This window comes from Oncorhynchus tshawytscha, linkage group LG33, assembly GCF_018296145.1.
Source record: "Oncorhynchus tshawytscha isolate Ot180627B linkage group LG33, Otsh_v2.0, whole genome shotgun sequence".
Taxonomy (NCBI): domain Eukaryota; kingdom Metazoa; phylum Chordata; class Actinopteri; order Salmoniformes; family Salmonidae; genus Oncorhynchus; species Oncorhynchus tshawytscha.
In genome coordinates, this window is record NC_056461.1 from 2,843,307 (window position 1) to 2,865,471 (window position 22,165).

The following is a 22,165-nucleotide window of genomic DNA, read 5'->3' on the forward strand; positions in this document are numbered from 1 at the left end:
GTGTTCCATGGTTGTCATGGCGCCATGAGGTCATCTGCTTGGGTTTTTTGTCTTGCTGGAAGATCCAATTGCAGCCAAGTTTCAGCCTCCTGGCTGAGGCAACCAGGTTTTGGGCTAAAACGTCCTACTGGATAAAGTTCATGATGCCATTGACGTTAACAGAGCCACAGGACCAGTGGAAGCAAAATAGCTCCATAACATCAAAGATCCACCACCATATTGTATAGTAGGTATGTTTTTTCCCCAGCATATGATGCCTCTTTTCGATGACCAACCCACCACTGGTGTGCGTGGCCAAAGAGTTCTAATTTCATGTCACCTGACAACAGCATCAAATCAAAATCAAATCAAACTTTATTTGTCACATGCGCCGAATACAACATGTTTAGACCTTATTGTGAATTGCTTACTTATAAGCCCTTAACCAACAGTGCATTTCAAGTAGAGTTAAACTAAAGTAAAAAAATCATAAAAAGTAACACAATAACAAGGCTATATACAGGGGGCACCGGTACCGAGTCAGTGGGCGGGGGTACAGGTTAAAGGTCATTTGTACATGTAGGTAGGGGTGAAGTGACTAACCATAGATAATACGCAGCGAGTAGCAGCAGTGTACAAAACAAATGGGGGGGGTCAATGTAATAGTCTGGTGGCCATTTTATTAATTCTTCAGCAGTCTTATGGCTTGGGGGAGCCTTTTGGTCCTAGACTTGGCGCTCCAGTACCACTTGCCTTACGGTAGCAGAGAAAACAATTTATGACTTGGGTGACAAGAGTCTCTGACAATTTTATGGGCTTTCCTCTGACACCGCCTATTGTATAGGTCCTGGATGGCAGGAAGCTTGTTGTACTGGGCCATACGCACTACCCTCTGTAGCGCCTTACGGTCAGATGCCGAGCAGTTGCCATACTAGGCGGTGATGCAACCGATCAGATGCTCTCGATAGTGCAGCTGTAGAACCTTTTGAGGATCTGGGGACCCATACCAAATATTTCAGTCTCCTGAGGGGGAAAAGGTTTTGTTGTGCACTCATAACGACGGTCTTGGTGTGTTTGGACCATGATAGATTGTTGATGATGTGGACACCAAGGAACTTGAAACTCTCGACCCGGTCCACCACAGCCACGTTGATGTTAACTTTTAACAGGGCACACCTGTTAATTGAAATGCATTCCAGGTGACTACTTCATGAAGCTGGTTGAGAGAATGCCAAGAGTGTACAAAGCTGGCATCAAGGAAAAGGGTGGCTACTTAGAATAATATATTTTGATTTGTTTAAAAACAAATTGGTTACTACATGATTCCATGTGTTATTTCATAGTTTAGATGTCTTCACTGTTATTGTAGAAAATAGTAACAATAAAGAAAAACCCTTGAATGAGTAGGTGTCTTTTGACTGGTACTGTATGTGGACCATAGTTGGTTGTACTCGGACGTACAGAAAAACAAATACAACACCATCAACACTGTTCGGCTCGCATTTTCCTGTAGTCCACGATAAGCTCCTTTGTCTTGCTCACATTGAGGGAGAGGTTATTGACCTGGCACCACACTGCCAGTCCAGGATCCAGTTGCAGAGGGAGGTGTTTAGTCCCAGGGTCCTTAGCTTAGTGATGAGCTTCGTGTGCCCTATGGTGTTGAATGCTGAGCTGTACTCAATGAACAGCATTCTCACATAGGTGTTCCTTTTGTCCAGGTGGGAAAGGGCAGTGTGGAGTGTGATTGAGTTTGCGTCATCTGTGGATCTGTTGGGACGGTATGCAAATTGGAGTAGGTCTAGGGTATCTGGGAGGATGCTGTTGATGTGAGCCATGACCAGCCTTTCAAAGCACTTCATGGCTACCAATGTGAGTGCTACAGGGCGGTAATAATTTAGGCAGGTTACCTTTGCTTCTTTGGGCACAGGGACTATGGTTGTCTGCTTGAAACATGTTTATATTACAGACTCAGTCAGGGAGAGGTTGAAAATGTCAGTGAAGACACTTGCCAGTCGGTTCGCACATGCTTTGAATACACGTCCTGGTAATCCATCTGGCCCCGCGGCTTTGTGAACGTTGACCTGTTTAAAGGTGTTCCTCACATCGGCTACCGAGAGCATTATCACACAGTCGTCCTGAACAACTTGCATGCTTCTGTGTTGCTTGCCTCAAAGCATAAAAGGCATTTAGCTCGTCTAAACTTCTTTAATATTAGACATCACACACCAGCTGCTATTAACAAATCAGTTCCAATCTAAGTGCCAATGCCATTTAGCAAACTCCAGGAATTTACATTTGTTGGATGACATGATAATAGAGCTCTTTGGCCACACACACCAGTGGTGGGTTTGGCATCGAAAAGAGGAATCATATACAGAAAGTAACTTCATACCTATGCACCAAGCATGCACGCACACACACACACAGACACCCACCCACACACACACACACACACACACACACACACACACACACACACACACACACACACACACACACACACACACACACACACACACACACACTTACTATCTGACTTTTGTTTTCAGTCTCTAGTTAGTCATTGGTGGCAGTGTAGTAGCATTGAGCATTGAAAGTAAGGGTCTTTCCAAGCAGTAGAACTCTGTCTTTGGCAGTGTAATGTATCTGATGTGTGTAATAGTCCCTTTATTACCGAAGATATTTATAACTAACCCAAGATAGATCATCTGTGTCATTTACAGTGTTAGCAAATGAAGCTTTGTAGGCAGAACAAGCAAGGAGGTGGGAAAAGCCAAGCACGAGCTAGTGAGATCCTATTGGCGCTTTATAACATGTATTTGCATATTTCCGTCAGGGAACGCCACCTCTGTGAAGTGCGCGTGTGCACAAACTCAATTCGACCTTGCACCTCTTCTAAACAACGCAATTTTAAAAAACTGGCAAAGTATCAAGTCTATAAAACTTTGTGCACTGTGTTTGTAACAGATTCTAGTTTTGGGAGCAGAAAAATGTATTGAGATCAGATGTTTCACCGATGAGACATTAGCAGAATGTCGGCCCAGTTTCACCTAGTTCCATCCTCTTCCACTACCCACGACTGGACTCCCTTTAACTACAATATTTGGTGGTGAGAAAACTTTCTAAATGGATGCTTCAGCTTTATAGCCCCTGTGATGTGTCTGGGTTACCGCTTCTGTCTGTGCTACATCAGAGCAGGTGGTTTTCATTTGCTGTACTTTTCAGCCTGGCTCTTGATTATGTACTGTACAATAAGCATTGGCCAGAGGGATGCCCAAAAGAGCTAGAGAAACTGATAATATTGACGATGATAATGGTATGAGGATTAGAGGTCGACCGATTAATCGGAATGGCCGATTAATTAGGGCCGATTTCAGGTTTTCATAACAATCGGTAATCGATATTTTTAACATTTTTGATACCTTTTTATTTATCAAGGCAAGTCAGTTAAGAACACATTCTTATGTTCAATGACAGCCTAGGAACGGTGGGTTAACTGCCTTGTTCAGGGGCAGAACGACAGATTTTCAACCTTGTCAGCTCGGGGGATCCAATCTTGCAACCTTACAGTTAACTAGTCCAACGCAATAACGACCTGCCTCTCTCTCATTGCATTCCACAAGGAGGCTGCCTGTTACGCGAATGCAGCAAGCCAAGGTAAGTTGCTAGCTAGCATTAAACTTATCTTATAAAAAACAATCAATCATAATCACTAGTTAACTACACATGGTTGATGATATTACTAGATATTATCTAGCGTGTCCTGCGTTGCATATAATCTGACTGAGCATAGAAGTATCTAAGTATCTGACTGAGCGATGGTAGGCAGAAGCAGGCACGTAAACATTCAATCAAACAGCACTTTCGTGTGTTTTGCCAGCAGCTCTTCATTGTGCGTCAAGCATTGCGCTGTTTATGACTTCAAGCCTATCAACTCCCAAGATGAGGTTGGTGTAACCGAAGTGAAATGGCTGGCTAGTTAGCGCGCGCTAATTGTCGTTGTGTTGCTGGTTTGAGCCCAGGGAGGAGCGAGGAGAGGGACGGAAGCTATACTGTTACACTGGCAATACTAAAGTGCCTATAAGAACATCCAATAGTCAAAGGTTAATGAAATATAAATGGTATAGAGGGAAATAGTCCTATAATTCCGATAATAACTACAACCTAAAACTTCTTACCTGGGAATATTGAAGACTCATGTTAAAAGGAACCACCAGCTTTCACATGTTCTCATGTTCTGAGCAAGGAACTGAAACGTTAGCTTTCTTACATAGCATATATTGCACTTTTACTTTCTTTTCCAACACTTTGTTTTTGCATTATTTAAACCAAATTGAAGAAGTTTCATTACTTACTTGAGGCTAAATTGATTTTTATTGATGTATTATATTAAGTTAAAATAAGTGTTCATTCAGTATTGTTGTAATTGTCATTATTACAACAAAAAAAGAAGGAAAAAAATCGGCCGATTAATCGGTATCGGCTTTTATGGTCCTCCAATAATCGGTAGCGGTATCCGCGGTGAAAAATCATAATCGGTCGACCTCTAATGAGGATAATGATTGATGATGATGATCGTGATGATGATTTCTGTCTATTTATAGGGAGGAGGTTCAGCAGAACTGTGTTCGTTGGAAAAAGAAGTTCTCCTTCGTCTGTAAAATGAGTGCCAATCCTACCACTGGAGTCCTGGACCGATGCATCTGCAGGGTTTCTGTACGCAAGGTAACTACATCTCCCATCAACCCCTGCTCTAGTAATTTACCCTGCTAAATAATGGCACTGTCCATTCTGTAGTGTTTTAACCTGCCAAATAATGGTACTATCAATTGTCTAGTGTTTTACCATACCAAATAATGGTATCGTGTAGACAACATTGAGGAGATATTTTCCTAGTACAAAACAGCAGTGAGAAAATGTTGCCCTGCTGTAGTGTCTTTCTAAAATGTTATACTTATTTTGGGCATCTTTTACTTGCATACCTTGTTAATGGAAGCCTTCTCCCTTACTTTTATCTCCAACTCTGATGTAAATGAGACGTTCCCAGACTTTTCACACACCTACTGAACACTAGATCAACTTTGACAGGTGTTTTTCAATGTATTTTTTGCAGTCAGCGTAGAAGTTCTATGGACCCTTTTATATGTTTTGTTGTTTACTTTAGGCTCTTATTAGCAACAATGCTAGTTACAGTACATTTGACTCATTTAGCAGACGCTCTTATCCAGAGTGACTTACAGTAGTGAGTGCAGACATTTTCATACTTTTTTTGTACTGGTCCCCCAAACCCACAACCCTGGCGAATCAAACCCACAACCCTGGCGAATCAAACCCACAAGCCCTGGCGAATCAAACCCACAACCCTGGCGAATCAAACCCACAACCCTGGCGAATCAAACCCACAACCCTGGCGAATCAAACCCACAACCCTGGCGAATCAAACCCACAACCCTGGCGAATCAAACCCACAAGCCCTGGCGAATCAAACCCACAAGCCCTGGCGAATCAAACCCACAAGCCCTGGCGAATCAAACCCACAACCCTGGCGAATCAAACCCACAACCCTGGTGTTGCAAGTGCCTTTCTCTACCAACTGAGCTACACGGGATCTACTGTACTGTACTCCTCCCTATGGTGTTACCATGGTATCAGCAAATATGAGGATTGAGAAAAGTGACTCTACCTTTATTGTATCAGTAATGACTGATTGGAGATCAGAGTGTGGCTAGAATCACACAGCTCAGTATCTGCTACTATGACATGGAGTCCTCAGAACTCAGATCAGTTCATCTGTAGGGAGTGGGGACACTATAATGTAATGCATGTAAACTGGTGTTAACGTCTCAGCTATACACTTTGTGGTTTTATAAGGCACCTTTTCTTCTAGTGTAGCATACAAGTGCCCACTGTTAAAACCACATTCTGTAAGATTATTCAGAATGAAAAGATTAACACGATTGTTTATAATCAAACTTTTCAAGTGGTTCCTTCCTTTAATTTGTTTAGTCTCCTAGTGTTTGAATGCACTTGAAATATGAATCCTAGCCACTTAATATAATATGCTGTAGAATAGACTATAGAAGGAAAGAAAGTGTGTTTCTTCTGAAAGTGTTGGCAGCACACATGAGTTTGTGCTTCAGGTGTTTAATCTGCTTCTTCTTGTCATTGCAGGAGCTTAAAGGAGGAAAGACGTTTACAAAGGTATGAAAACAGAAAAATGTTGCCATCTCATTTTTCAGCACACCTCCACTACTTTTTCTTTAGCGGGTAGATCAGCTTTCACATTACTGATAGATTGTGGCTTCCATCAATGTTATTGTCTACATAATTTCCAATACCCCCTATATATTTTTTGTAAATATACGGTACCAGTCAGGTTGACACACCTACTAATTCCATGGTTTTTAAAAATATTTTACTATTTTCTACATTGTAGAATAATATTGAAGATATCAAAACTATGAAATAACACATATGGAATAATGTAATTTGCAATTTATATAGTTTATTTTTTATTTTTTTAATCCCAGGCCCCAGTCCCCGCAGGCCTTTTGCCTTTTGGTAGGTCGTCATTGTAAATAAGAATTTGTTCTTAACTGACATACTTAAACAAAGGTTAAATACAAAAAAAATAATGAAAATATATTTTAGATTTTAGATTCTTCAAAGTAGTCACCCTTTGCATTGATGACGGCTTTGCACACTCTTTGCATTCTCTCAACCAGCTTCACCTGGAATGCTTTTCCAAAAGTCTTTAAGGAGTTCCCACATATATTTGGATTTGTTTAACACTTTTTTGGTTACTACATGATTCCATATGTGTTATTTCATAGTGATGTCTTCACTATTATTCTACAATGTAGAAAATAGTAAAATAAAGAAAAACCCTTGAACGAGTAGGTGTTCTAAAACTTGTTCCAGGCTTTTGATTGGGTTTTCCCCTAACCCTACCACCCCTCCCCTAATTGGCGTAAACAAATGGACAACAACGCTTAGTCTTCTTCTTCCAGTTTATACATACTGTATACATTTTATGGACTCAGTATATTTTACAATGGTTATCTTGTTTGGTTTTTAGTCCAATCCCTCTCTCAACCCCTCCCATATATCGCTGAAGACCATCCAGACCATCCAGTTAGATTTTTATTTGACATATATTTTTCAACTGTGCTGTTTCACAAAAGTTCTGAACTTATATATATTTTACGGACACCGTATATTTTACATTAGTTATCTTATTATTTTTAGTCCCCCCCTTCAGCTCTACTCAACCCCTCCCATCTATCTACAGTGCTTTGCGAAATTATTCGGCCCCCTTGAACTTTGCGACCTTTTGCCACATTTCAGGCTTCAAACATAAAGATATAAAACTGTATTTTTTGTGAAGAATCAACAACAAGTGGGACACAATCATGAAGTGGAACGACATTTATTGGATATTTCAAACCTTTTTAACAAATTAAAAACTGAAAAATTGGACGTGCAAAATTATTCAACCCCTTTACTTTCAGTGCAGCAAACTCTCTCCAGAAGTTCAGTGAGGATCACCTGAAATGTGGCAAAAGGTCGCAAAGTTCAAGGGGGCCGAATACTTTCGCAAGGCACTGTATTTTTTATTTATATTTGCATTATATTTTTCAACACTGCTCTGATGTTTCACAAAACTTCACAAAAGTTTAACAAACATTTTCTACAGATTGTAAATTAATGATAAACGTTATTATATAATTGATCGATTGACTATGACTTTTTAAATGACCCAGCAGTGCTATTTGCAGAGTTAGCTCCAGGTAAATGTTGCAATTCTTCAGCCATTCCTGAACCTGCGACCAAAAACAAGCTACATATGGTCAGTACCAAAACAAATTATCTAATGATTCTGTCTCTTCACAGCAAAATCTGCAATGCTGGGATGGTCGTATCCCCATATATATATATATATATATATTCTATTGATTGCAAGAATTCTGTATAATAATTTAAACTGAAAGGTTTTGAATACAGCATTATTTTGTGTATCAGTTCATAAACCATGTCCCATGGAATTGGTACATTGAAAATCTCTTCCCAACTATTTTGTAATCTATATGGCACAGCTGTCCATTTTTTGGTCCTTTAATGAAACTGGTATACTTTTCTATTTGACACAACTTTCTTTTACCAATTTTGGTATTTAATGCAGGTTCGACAGGCAAGGTCCTTACTTTTCCCCCGTCCACTTGCCTCTCTTTTGTGCTAATGCCACAATTAGTTGGTTGTAATTTGAGTAGAGCAGTCATTTCCATTTTGTTAGCTGCACTGCACTCCACCAGTCCTATTTATTTATAATTTACAAAGATTATACAATTTTATTTAGAATTAAAAATGTATATATTTATATATATATATACATTTGTATATTTGAGTTTAACCATCATAGTTGTTGTAATATTTGTTCTGTCTTTTCTGGTGGGTTAAATATAATTTTAAAAAACAGTTCGCTAGGTGTAGGCAAAGCCATAAGCAAGTAGGTAAACTGTGATATGACTAATACTTATTTTCCACCATAATTTGCAAATAAATTCATTAAAAATCCTACAATGTGATTTTCTGGATTTTTTTCCCTCCCTTTGTCTGTCATAGTTGAAGTGTACCTATGATGAAAATTACAGGCCTCTCTCTCATCTTTTTAAGTGGGAGAACTTGCACAATTGGTGGCTGACTAAATACTTTTTTGCCCCACTGTATGTAAAGAAAAAAGTATTTAATAAGAATATTTCATTCATTCAGATCTAGGATGTGTTATTTTAGTGTTCCCTTTATTTTTTTGAGCAGTGTATAATGTTACCATACCCTACATTACTTATCTCATATGTATATACTGTATCTTATACCATATACTACATCTTGCCTATGCCGTTCGGCCATTGCTCATCCATATATTTTTATGTACATATTCTTATTCATTCCTTTACACTTGTGTGTGTATAAGGTAGTTGTTTTGGAATTGTTAGATTACTCGATTACTCGTTGGTTATTACTGCACGGTCGGAACTAGAATCACAAGCGTTTCGCTACACTCACATTAACATCTGCTAACCATGTGTATGTGACAAATAAAATGTGATTTGATATGATTTATTTATTTCAATTGACTCATTCCCTTATAGGAACTGTAACTCAGTAAAACATTTGACATTGTTGATCATCAAGGTTCTCATTAGCAGCTTTGATAAATTCCTTGCATATTATTCTCACCCATCCGGGGGCTTTGGCTTTGTTGGACCCTGCCAGGCAGGCGCAGACTGTTGAGGTGCCAGTGCTGCTTTAGTGGGTCTCTGACCGTGTTACTCTTTCTGTCTTGGCTGCGTATCGGCTACTTGCAGTAGGACTATAAAACAAACATGGACTTCTCCTTAGTGTGTGGTTCGCTCAGGTGAGTGTCTAGGGTATAGGGTTGGGAACCGTTCCATCATGACAGGACAATAAATAAAGCAACTATATTTAGAATTTATTTTAAAATGAATAACCCATATCTGCACAAAATTGAAGGCTCCACTACGTTTGTGTGGATGCCCGTTTGGTTGGCACACCAGTTGTACAGTATATCTGGAACAGTGTTTGTGTGTTAGAGTGTTTTACAGTACATTTTACAGCCTCTATAACGGTAAAACCGCGGTGGTAAAAGAAAGGTCATTGTAAATTAGGTCCATAGCTCAAGCCAACTAACTGTAGTATGACATACATGTGACAAAACATTGACACAGGATGGGACTTTTGGGGATGTTGGGAAAATAGGACAGTGACATGGACTACTTTTTCCCTGCCTTATTTTCCATCCATAGTGTTTATAGTTTATAGGGTTTCCACTAGTTGACAGTAAACTGTGTGAAGTACCTTTTTAGCTCTTCGGTGACCCTGACCTAAGTTTGTAGGTGTGACCTACCAAGTAACTCAGCCAGTGATTAACACAGGTAACTAAGGGTGATGTCTGGATTGGATACAGCGCATGTCAAATTGAAGTTGGAAAATATAGTATTTTTGCTAACCCTAACCTAATTCTCCTTACCTGTTACTTTTATTCTCCTAACCTGCTGCGTAAGTTCCCCTAACCTGCTATGAAAAGTCCATTTTAAATAAGCTGTATTCTATCCAGTCAAAACCGTAACTAAGTCTGTGGATAGTGCCACCATTACCAACAGGCCCTTCGGATTTCTAGAAATGACTGACATATGGTAGCCTATTCACAGTGTCTATACTTGTGCTTCAGAAGAAGTACTGCATTAAGATATTATAACATCTTTAGTCTATTGCCACACACTGTTTAGTAGGAAAATGGATTGTCTTTTTTGACATTGAAGACAGTGCATGGGAACTGGGAAGCACTCATATTGGGAAGAGACAGGGCAGAGGCCAATCGTGATTCTAGTGCTGATTATTGAAAAGGCATGTGACTGGTGGCCTTAAGGCACCAGTTTCTTTATCTAAGAGGAAAGTGTTTGGACATGGACCTCCCCTTGTCCATTAAAGAAGGAAATGTGTGTGTGTGTGTGTGTGTGTGTGTGTGTGTGTGTGTGTGTGTGTGTGTGTGTGTGTGTGTGTGTGTGTGTGTGTGTGTGTGTGTGTGTGTGTGTGTGTGTGTGTGTGTGTGTGTGTGTGTGTGTGCGTGTGTGTGTGTGTGTGCGTGTGTGTGCATGCTTGTGTGTGTGTGTGTGCGTGTGATGTGTGTGTTGGCCTGCGTCTCTGCCTGCCTGTGTCTGTGTGGATGTTATCATTGAGATTGTGCTTCCCTGTCCCCCTTGTTTCCTCCATATTTGCTGATCCCGTTCATCCGGGAAAAAGGCACTGGACCGGAATGTCCTCTGAATTAGCAGAGAGAGAGAGAGAGAAGAAAGGTTTTATGTTGTGTGTATTGTTGTGAATTGTTAGATACTACTGCACTGTTGGAGCTAGAAACACAAGCATTTTGCTACACCCGTAATAACATCTCCTAAACATGTGTATGTGACAAGTAAAATTAGATTTGATTAGAGATAAAGAGAGAGATAATGATACCCTCGGTCAGCTTGCTCTGCAATTCACTAGCCGCAGGGCCTGTGGCAGGGGAGTATAGGAGGTCTTTGGCATCTCTGGGTCTGTAGGCGTTTGACACAGAGGGCAAGAGGAAGATGACTGTGGAAAAGGACTATTAGTTCTCTAAGTTCTGATGTGTTTGCCCAGTCCTGCTTCCTCTCAGTAGTACAGGACAATGTCTGTCCAACTAACAGTAGTCTAGCTTGTCACTCAGACTCATGGCACTCCAGCCCAGAGATGTGTGTCAGAGATGGAGTGGCTGTGTCTGTGCGAAGATACTAAGCTAACAGTTTGTGAATGAAAATGCTCCAATACATACAACTATTGTGGATCCAATGAGAAAAGGTTTGTGATCCGCACATTGGTTGTGAAACCTTGTCTTCTGACCACGTCAAAGCAGTAGGATAATATGTCGATTCTAATGTGACTCACAGTTTAGATGACTGGCCAGACTGGCTGATTAAAGCCCTCAAAGGCAAAAGTCTGGGGGTGTAAAAAACATATGTGAAAAAAATGAATACAGTACTTTTACTGGTGGTGACCATGAGTCAGTCGAACTTCAACCAAATAATTTGGCATCTCGACTGTATTGCTATGACAAGATTATGAGTGTGTTGAGTGCATTTAGTCCCAATCTAGTTTTAAAGCTGCTTTCTGCTAGAAAGCTAATTATCTACCCATGGTCTTTCGCCTGTGGTCACCATACGTGTCCTTAAACTGTGGTGAGTCACACTTACCGACTAATGACCATTAATTAGGTGACATTGAATAAAGTGAAAAAAGTGAAGCTGATGGCTTTATTTGCTGTATTTGCTAGTCATAAATACAACTTTACACTGTCGTAAGCATGACAGATATCATTAATAACTATTTCTGTCAGGATATGACACCTAACAACTTTTATTCATATTTTTTTATACCCAAATATGTTTCTTTAATAGACATGATGAGCGTTATATTGTATACAATAAAACTAAGGCCTAGAAGAGGACCTACAATGAAGTTTCTATCATGGTTTCGGTGTCTGATGTGGTCTCATAAGCAACCATGACGCCAAATTGCGTAGTCTTGTCACTAGGGAGGTAGTCACATGACTTCAAAGGCTCTACGTTGTCAGGGAAACAGTAAAAAGGTCAGTGTCATGTTTACCCAAGATTGTGCTTGTTTGTGTAGTGGTTGTGAATGTTGTCACAATGTTTGGGGCTGCATTTAGTGACTTAGTCGTTTTGTATATTGGCTATCTCTCCACTGAACATCATCTTTGGAGTGGAACATTCATTTAAGCCAATATACCATTATTATAAAGACCTCCGGATCAGTTTTGAGATTGATTAAGATTTGAGTGAGTCGATTCCTGAATGATAAACGAATCAATATGGAATAGCGAAGACAACAACTAGCAGGAAAATCTTAAGCCTCTATACGTAAAGTATGCTGTTGAAATCCTGCTGTAATTCCCTCCTAGTTGAACCAACGCTACAACAGCACCATACCCTGTCAGCAATGGTTTTGCTGGCTGGTCACATATTATGTTATGGCATATTTGTGTTCTTCCGGATTGTCTGGAGGCTGAGAGAGAAAAGAGAGGGGGAGATTAAATGGATAGAAGAAGGAGAGAGAGAATAGGGAGATAAGGGGACAGAGAGAAAAGAGAGGGGAGATTAAATGGATAGAAGAAGGAGAGAGAGAATAGGGAGATAAGGGGACAGAGAGAAAAGAGAGGGGAGATTAAATGGATAGAAGAAGGAGAGAGAATAGGGAGATAAGGGGACAGAGAGAAAAGAGAGGGGAGATTAAATGGATAGAAGAAGGAGAGAGAGAATAGGGAGATAAGGGGACAGAGAGAAAAAGGGAAGAAGAGAGGAGACTGAGAGAAGGAGGTGAGGGAGCACTAGTTGTCCCTAATCGAGTGAGGCTTCACGGTTGGGTGACCTCGCCATCCTCACATGGATAGTTATGTAACGGCTCTTTGGGGGGGTGGTGTGTGTTAGCCCCTCGCTCACCTCCCACCCAGTAGAGTAAAAATACTGGAATGGCATGCTGAAAGCGAGAATATACGTCATGCTTATACAAAATGCATGATGTGTGTATGCGCCAGTCTCATTGGGGAGCGGGTTTGAAACCACCCATCTCACACTGAAAGGAAGCATGCCTAAGTACAGCAATAGCAAGGGAAAGCCTTATTACAATGGGGGCAGGTGTATTTAATGGATAGTTGGTAACCACATGAGTACAGGTATACCAGAGAATTGACATTCTATTCTGATAACAGATTTTCTATACGCAATTTGTTATCATCATCATCTCTCTTTCTTCCCTCTCTCTTCTCCCTTTCTCTCTCTCTCTCTCTCTCTCTGTTTCTCTCTCTCTTTCACCCTCCCTGCAGCTGGGCTTTGCTGACCTCAACATGGCCGAGTTTGCTGGCTCAGGCTCCACCGTGCACTGCTGTATTCTCGAGGGCTACGATACCAAGAACACTCGACAGGATAACTCCATTCTCAAGGTAACCACACACACACACACACGTTCAGATGAGCTCATCGAAGCCCCATGTGCAAAGACATGTCCTCTGCACTCTGCACAGAGAGATCAAGGCCATGCTGAGATTTGTTCAGGAAGTGTTCAGGTTGAATGAACGGTCAGCTTTCCCACTAGGCATTTAGAGTGGACAGTTATTTGCACAGTAAATGGATGAATAGACTGATCTTGCCAGGGGCCACTCTTTTGGCTTATTTTTAACCTGACCGTTTTTAGCTACCATACATACGTGCTGTAGTTTTGAATGCAATGAGGGGGGAAAAAACACTAGTTAAAGTGTTCTGTTGTAACATTTTACAATAATATCAATAAAGATGATGTATGATAATAATTATAATATTGTTGTCTTTTTTCTAGGTTACTATTGGAATCACCCTTTTGTCAGGGGATCCCTGCTTTAAAACGTGAGTTGGACCTCTGGCGCCACCTTTTGGCCAAAATTGATATCATAAAATAAGTCACCTCAGATTCTGTATAGTCAGGATTTCCTCCTTTCACTCTCATCCCAAAGAGTTTTCCTCATTCATTGTCTTTTCTGTCTTTTGGGGCTCTTGGTTAAAATGATATAAAATATGATACAATTAATATGTGTATTTAGTGCTTACTATGATAACTTCATAATACAACTACGAAATGATTGAATGGTTTATTTTTATTTGACCTTTGATCCTGTAGGCCCCCCAGCACGGCCAAGTCCGTCTCTATCCCGGGCCAGGACCCCTCCCTGCAGCTGGACTGTAAGGGCGAGGGCACCGATGCCAACTATAACCCTCCCCCAGGGGGCGTCACCACGACATCATCAGGACGGCCCCTCAAACCCAGACTCCCCTCAGCTCCTCTCAACTCTGGTACGACAGTGAATCACATCTGATTGAAGGGGCAATCTGCAGTTCAAACAAAAACATATATACCCAATGCAGATTTTCACTTTAATTTATTATCTTTGTATTATCTATTTAATCCTTTGTGTATTTTTAAATAAGTTGACTCTCCTGTTGTCCATGTGGAACACCATTTGTTGAATTTCATGCCACAGAAGCTAACATCATCTTGTGTGTTGTGTTGTGGCTCCAGGTCTACCTAGGGAGCAGTTGGAACAGAACCTGTCCAGCCCAGATGAAGTGTTTCACACAGGACTCTCCCGTAACTCCAGCTACGCCAGCCAGCAGAGCAAGATGTCAGGTCAGTTAACTTCTTTAAGGTTGACAGGAGTAGGGTGAAGTGGCCCCTAGGCTCTGATCTTGGATCAGATTGTCATTTTCCCCACTAATGGTTAAGGTTAGGATTGGTGGAGGGGAAGCTGATCCTAGATCTGTACCAAGGGGAATTTCTGCCCTGGAGCATGTTGCCACAGGGCCATAGCTACTCAAGTCCCCCCCCCCCAAATGCACTGACTTTCTTTATAGCTACTTTATTGAGGGAAAATGTACTTGCTACGACTGTGATATGTGGTTCTCTCGCCCAGCTTTCACAAGATGAATGCACAAATTGTAAGTCACTTTGGATAAGAGCGTCTGCTAAATGTAAAAATGTAAGTCAGGGTGTTCATCTTAGCCTTGGACTAACTCAATATGGTTTGATTGAGTTGATCTAAAAGACTCCTTGATTTCATGACTGGGGAGGAGAATGATGGATAAATAATACCTGTCATAGGGTTATATGACAATCCTGTGTGTGTATGCTGTATGTGCATGCACAGTGTGTGTCTGGGGGTCTAATATACTTGTATGCCCTCCCCTTCTCTCCCAGGCTACAGCACGGAACACTCTCGCTCCTCCAGCTTGACAGACCTCACCCACCGCCGCAATGCCTCAACCAGCAGCAGTACCTCCGGGAGCCTGGGCACCCCTACCCAGACCCCCCACGTCTTCGCCCATCCCCTCGCAGCAGACCCCCAGACACCAGGAGAGCCAGGCACCAAGCCTGAGAGACCCATACGGCCCCTACGGCCTGTCCTGCTCTCCAATAGACCCTCCAGGCAAGCCACAGCACACGCACACATAGACAGACACAGACACAAACACACACCACACATACAAACGCACACCACACATACAAACACACATAGACAGACACAGACACAAATGCACACCACACATACAAACACACAAACACACAGACACACATTTATATTTTTCGAGGTCATTACATTTATTCCCAAATATCCAATCTGTTGCTGGGTTGCTGGTTACTTTTCACAGTATCGAACCCTGTTTCGGCGTACCGTGTCAAATAGATGCGCGTCAAAGAACAGTAATTGACATGTCATATAATGAGACGACTACGACCTAAAAAGTATTTGACAGTAATAGCCTTGCTCAGGTGTTACTGGTTAACTGCACCACAATCACTGATGACTGAGAGAGCCTCGATCAGGTGTTGTTGGGTAACCATGTCATGTGACCTGCCAGGAGGAAGAAGGACTCTGTGGAAAGCCACCCCACCTGGGTGGACGACACGCGCATCGATGCCGACGACATTGTGGACAAGATCATCCAGAGCCAGAACTTTGCTGATGTCAACAACCATAAAGAAGGTATGTGGAGGAGAGTAGCCATGAGGGAACGGTGAAGACTAGTTGCTGATGTCAACAACCATAAAGAAGGTATGTGGAGGAGAGTAGCCATGATGGAACGGTGAAGACTAGTTGCTGATGTCAACAACCATAAAGAAGGTATGTGGAGGAGAGTAGCCATGATGGAACGGTGAAGACTGGTTTTTACATTTATTTAACTAGGCAAGCCAGTTAAGAACAAATTCTTATTTACAATGATGGCCTACCCCAGCCAAACCCTAACCCGGACGACTCTGGGCCAATTGTGTTGATGGAATAGCTAATAGAAAATGACAACAGTGAGCATGACCACACAGTGATAACGTTGTGCTTCTCACTATTTTATCCCTCTGTGTGCCATCTCTCTCTTTCTTGTCTTTCATTCCTGCTTCCACACACAGACAGCAACCTCAGACTGTTTGTCAGCAAAGATGGGACTACAGCCCTGAGTGGGATACAACTGGGAAACAGGTGATTTGTGCATGCAAGATGATCTGTGTACAGTATGTTATGAGGATCAAGAACATATCACTTGTTAAGGTAATAAAATAAAGAAATGAACCCCTTTCTCTTCTTATGTGTTTGCTGTAGTGTGATTGCTGGTGTCTTTGAGCCGGTAGTGATCGAGAGCCACTAGCGATGAAGATTGATGGATGTCAAATCACTCTACCCCCCCTCCCTCCATCTCACTCATTCCCTCAGCTGGTGGGAAAAGGGTACATGGGGGACACTGAAGACAACTCCACTGTTTTGAACTGTTTTGTGTGTGTGTGTGTGTGTGTGTGTGTGTGTGTGTGTGTGTGTGTGTGTGTGTGTGTGTGTGTGTGTGTGTGTGTGTGCGCGCGCACACACGACTGGCTGCCTTTTTGATCTACACCACTTCAACAAACACCACTAGACAACAGATGTAACCCTTTAATCAGACATTTGAGCAGATGTTTAAGCAGATGTAGGTGGGAGGTGATGTTTAAGGTGATGTTTAAGGTGATGTAGGTGGGAGGTGATGTTTAAGGTGATGTAGGTGGGAGGTGATGTTTAAGCAGATGTTTAAGGTGATGTAGGTGGGAGGTGATGTTTAAGGTGATGTAGGTGGGAGGTGATGTTTAAGCAGATGTTTAAGGTGATGTAGGTGGGAGGTGATGTTTAAGCAGATGTTTAAGGTGATGTAGGTGGGAGGTGATGTTTAAGGTGATGTTTAAGGTGATGTAGGTGGGAGGTGCGACATATGAATAATCCATTAATGTAGAAAAGCTTTTCAAATCGATGCTTTCGTCTGGGGGGCCGTAGGTGTAAAGTCCAAATGTGGCTGCCTCAAGTTGGAACGTTATGGTTTACCCCATGTGTATCCTTTCGTGTATCAATTCAAATGAGGGGATAGAATTATAAAGTTATAGAATATATGCATATAAATATGTAATATGACAATAGATAATATTTATATACGGACCTGAGAAAGAGAAAGGTATGCACATGTGGCTGGCCATATGCAACTGTACATACTGTCATTGTCTATGTGTGATTCATCAATTACTCTCAGTAAATGCAGGTAGGGTTGGTAATCGATGAGTCTAGTCTACGCCCTTGGTCCTCCTCCCTTGGCTCTTTTACATAGTCTGCTTTACGTCCTTAAAGTAAAATACTATCCTGAAGTTCACCAGCTGGCTTGGTGTCTATACTGTAAAAGTAGGAAAATCAGACTCTTGGTTTTCTTGGTTTCTCTATTTTTGTTGTTAGTCATGTGTCTGTCTCAGGATATATGGATGGTGGGTTACCCTGTACTGTTTTGTCCCTGGCCTGTCATGTATGTCACACCTAATTAATTTGAGTCTGTAACCAGGTTTCACCCATCCCCTTTTGGATTGCTGTTCTCAACAAACCAATGTTTACAATGTGATGCAAAAGGAAACTCGACCGCATATTATTTCAAACTTGCTTTCTCACTGCAAGGGAAGAGTATTGTTTTTTAAACCTGGTTACTGATTACTTGATTGAATTGGGGCCCATAATATGTTGTTAAGTTACTGAAGTGGGGTACTAAAGTTAGCCAGCTAACATCATAGTCCTTCTTTGTGAGGTACTTTCTATCTGGCCTTGGCCACATGAGCTGTCCAACTGTTGCCGTTCCACTTAAGTCGCAATATCACCCGAGATGTTGACTCGTTATCAAGCAAAATCAACTTACAAGTGAATAAGGGCTGTAATGATACAACTGACAGTATCTGGTCATCTTCTCCAAAATGACCAAGCTATTCTATTTCCTGGGGGGAAATGTCATTTCATTTCTGTTGTCCCCGGATCTTGAATGTGTTTGAAGAACATTGCATTGTAGGTATGGTGTAGTCAGAGCCAATCAGAGCCAATGAGTCAGTCTCATGCAGCTGCCCCATGTGGCACAATGCACCTGGTGTGCACTGGCTTAACAACGGAGGGTTTTCAGAAGAAGCTCCACCCTCATCCCCAAATGACAATGTCCTTTTGTATGCGTGTTTGTGCCTGTGTGCCTGCGTACGTCTTTGTGAGGGAGGGAGAGGGAACGAAAATGTGGGAGTTTGTGTGTGTACGTCTGCATATTGTGCGTGTGTATGTCCGTGTGTGCGTGTGTGTGTCTGTCTGCACATGCATGTTTGTGCATGTGTGTATGTCTGTGCTGCAAACGAATGTGCGTGTGCAAGTCGAATTGTTTATGTGTGCTGAAATCAGAACAGTTTGCCACTCGCCTGTCTTACGGTTCTTGACCCCTGAGTATCTTTTCAGTTGATCTGAGTCAACTCAGCAGGAATACAGACCTAATGCATAGCCTTTCTTACGGTTCTATACCCCTGAGTATCTTTTCAGTTGATCTGAGTCAACTCAGCAGGAATACAGACCTAATGCATAGCCTGTCTTACGGTTCTTGACCCCTGAGTATCCTTTCAGTTGATCTGAGTCAACTCAGCAGGAATACAGACCTAATGCATAGCCTGTCTTTTCGCCCTTAGTCTGCTTAATTAAAATGTCTTTCAAAGGAAAAAGTGACAATGGGCTTTTATCTACCCACATTTAGCCTCTACATACTGTGTCTTCCTAACAAGGATGTTTTATTTACACCACACCAGACATTCATAGCGTACTGAGATTTGACATTCAGAGGCATAGAGAGAAAATGTCCAAAATCCTGGCCCTTGAAAAATAACATTTGTATTTTTGTGCCGTTGCAATGTGCTTTTGTTTTTGTTTCACTCTCCAATGTGCATAATTGACATTGTAGATGTTGCTGTTGTACTCTTGAAAAAAGGAAACATTAAATGCATAAGCTAAAACTCCTCTGACATGAATAAACATGCATGGGAAAATGTTAACGACACAGACATTCTTCTTAGCTTTATTTTAATGTGTCACATTGATGTGGACCATTCACCTCTATTTCATTAACTTGATATACAGTGGGGCAAAAAAAGTATTTATTCAGCCACCAATTGTGCAAGTTCTCCCACTTAAAAAGATGAGAGAGGCCTGTAATTTTCATCATAGGTACACTTCAACTGTGACAGACTAAATGAGAAGGAAAAAAATCGAGAAAATCACATTGTAAGATTTTTAATGAATTTATTTGCAAATTATGGTGGAAAACAAGTATTTGGTCACCTACAAACAAGCAAGATTTCTGGCTCTCACAGACCTGTAACTTCTTCTTTAAGAGGCTCCTCTGTCCTCCACTCGTTACCTGTATTAATGGCACCTGTTTGAACTTGTTATCAGTATAAAAGACAACTGTCCACAACCTCAAACAGTCACACTCCAAACTCCACTATGGCCAAGACCAAAGAGCTGTCAAAGGACACCAGAAACAAAATTGTAGACCTGCACCAGGTTGGGAAGACTGAATCTGCAATAGGTAAGCAGCTTGGTTTGAAGAAATCAACTGTGGGAGCAATTATTAGGAAATGGAAGACATACAAGACCACTGATAATCTCCCTCGATCTGGGGCTCCACGCAAGATCTCACCCCATGGGGTCAAAATGATCACAAGAACGGTGAGCAAAAATCCCAGAACCACACGGGGGGACCTAGTGAATGACCTGCAGAGAGCTGGGACCAAAGTAACAAAGCCTACCATCAGTAACACACTACGCCGCCAGGGACTCAAATCCTGCAGTGCCAGACGTGTCCCCCTGCTTAAGCCAGTACATGTCCAGGCCCGTCTGAAGTTTGCTAGAGAGCATTTGGATGATCCAGAAGAAGATTGTGAGAATGTCATATGGTCAGATGAAACCAAAATAGAACTTTTTGGTAAAAACTCAACTCGTCGTGTTTGGAGGACAAAGAATGCTGAGTTGCATCCAAAGAACACCATACCTACTGTGAAGCATGGGGGTGGAAACATGCTTTGGGGCTGTTTTTCTGCAAAGGGACCAGGACGACTGATCCGTGTAAAGTAAAGAATGAATAGGGCCATGTATCGTGAGATTTTGAGTGAAAACCTCCTTCCATCAGCAAGGGCATTGAAGATGAAACGTGGCTGGGTCTTTCAGCATGACAATGATCCCAAACACACCGCCCGGGCAACGAAGGAGTGGCTTCGTAAGAAGCATTTCAAGGTCCTGGAGTGGCCTAGCCAGTCTCCAGATCTCAACCCCATAGAAAATCTTTGGAGGGAGTTGAAAGTCCATGTTGCCCAGCAACAGCCCCAAAACATCACTGCTCTAGAGGAGATCTGCATGGAGGAATGGGCCAAAATACCAGCAACAGTGTGTGAAAGAAAACCTTGTGAAGACTTACAGAAAACGTTTGATCTCTGTCATTGCCAACAAAGGGAATATAACAAAGTATTGAGATAAACTTTTGTTATTGACCAAATACTTATTTTCCACCATAATTAAATCATCAAATACATTAATTAAAAATCCTACAATGTGATTTCTGGATTTTTTTTCTCATTTTGTCTGTCATAGTTGAAGTGTGCCTATGATGAAAATTACAGGCCTCTCTCATCTTTTTAAGTGGGAGAACTTGCACAATTGGTGGCTGACAATACTTTTTTGCCCCTTTGTAAGTAAGACACTGAATCTGTGTATTTTAACAGGGGCTTTTACAACAAAACTACTATCTTTCTTTCACTCTGCCTCTCATTACATTACACTGTCTCTGAGGTGGTATAATGATAATTTGTATTAATGATAAACTGATAATAGTTCTATTGTCAAACAATTAATTCATATTTTAGTTGTTTGTATTTCCAAACCAGCTGGCTGGTTTACTTTTTGTATGCAGCAGAGATGTATGGGAAAACCTGTGCTCTTCTTTGTAACACTAAAAAATCTAGTATACAATTTTGTTTTGGTCTTCTCTAGAGTTAAAATAATTGATTGTTTCTGATTCTCCTGCTACTGATTTTATGTGTACAAGAGGGCTTGTTGTATATTCCTTGTATTGTTTGGGTTCTGTTTTCCTACGTACTTGACTGTTTGTAACCAGAGTAGAACCATGTTAACATGAGGTTCTGCTGCCATGAATGGAGCGCCAAGGATTTTATCCTGCATATTTGAAATATGAATGAATCAACACAGGGTGCGATTTCTCTGGTGCAGCACATCATCAGATATGTGTCATTGCATTTTAAATCTGCCAGAGTATCCCCTCCTTGTTGTGGGTTGAATAACTTGGTACAGTAGGTAGAGGATGGCAGTCAACACTCTGAGATTGCTCTCTGAAAGATAGAGGGGGAGTACTGTAAATCACTTTCATGGTTCAAAACCTCACATGGGCCTTTCCTGAGGCTCATCAGCTCAGTAGGTAGAGGAACCATGATTGAACGGGGACCAGATATGCTATTCCAAGATTCATAACAGCACATAGGTCTGGACAACTATCTTGACTATTGAAATGACCATTTTATCAGACTTTCCAGAATTATTGTGAGATATTTATTTACACATACACTTACAGGATTGCGCCAAAGTTTTCTCATCTTCATTTTTTCTCCTAAAATCTATTTATTCTATCACTTTAAACTCACATGTGGAGGTACACTGTGGCATGATGAATTGGAACTATATTTCTAC

The 22,165-nt window shown here is 41.3% G+C and overlaps 1 protein-coding gene across 6 annotated transcripts in view; it reads left to right on the plus strand.

Annotated features, from left to right (window-relative positions):
* LOC112230752 (protein FAM102A) overlaps nt 1-19,466 on the plus strand; it is a 56,029-nt gene extending 36,563 nt beyond the window's left edge. The window contains exons 3-13 of one of the 6 annotated variants that reach the window (XR_006080684.1): nt 4,584-4,704; nt 6,151-6,180; nt 13,418-13,534; nt 13,927-13,973; nt 14,245-14,417; nt 14,644-14,751; nt 15,319-15,547; nt 15,981-16,105; nt 16,525-16,594; nt 16,715-17,203; nt 17,300-19,466. Coding sequence is in view for 2 of the 6 variants with exons in the window: in XM_024397018.2 (XP_024252786.1) it covers nt 4,584-4,704; nt 6,151-6,180; nt 13,418-13,534; nt 13,927-13,973; nt 14,245-14,417; nt 14,644-14,751; nt 15,319-15,547; nt 15,981-16,105; nt 16,525-16,594; nt 16,715-16,760 (1,066 nt within the window). In the remaining 4 variants the exon portion in view is untranslated. Of the gene's footprint in view, nt 1-4,583; nt 4,705-6,150; nt 6,181-12,862; nt 13,268-13,417; nt 13,535-13,926; nt 13,974-14,244; nt 14,418-14,643; nt 14,752-15,318; nt 15,548-15,980; nt 16,244-16,524; nt 16,595-16,714 lie in introns of those variants that run through there. The other 5 variants (XR_006080685.1, XR_006080683.1, XR_006080686.1 and 2 more) reach the window with 5 other exon arrangements.
* The last annotated feature ends 2,699 nt before the right edge of the window (nt 19,467-22,165 follow it).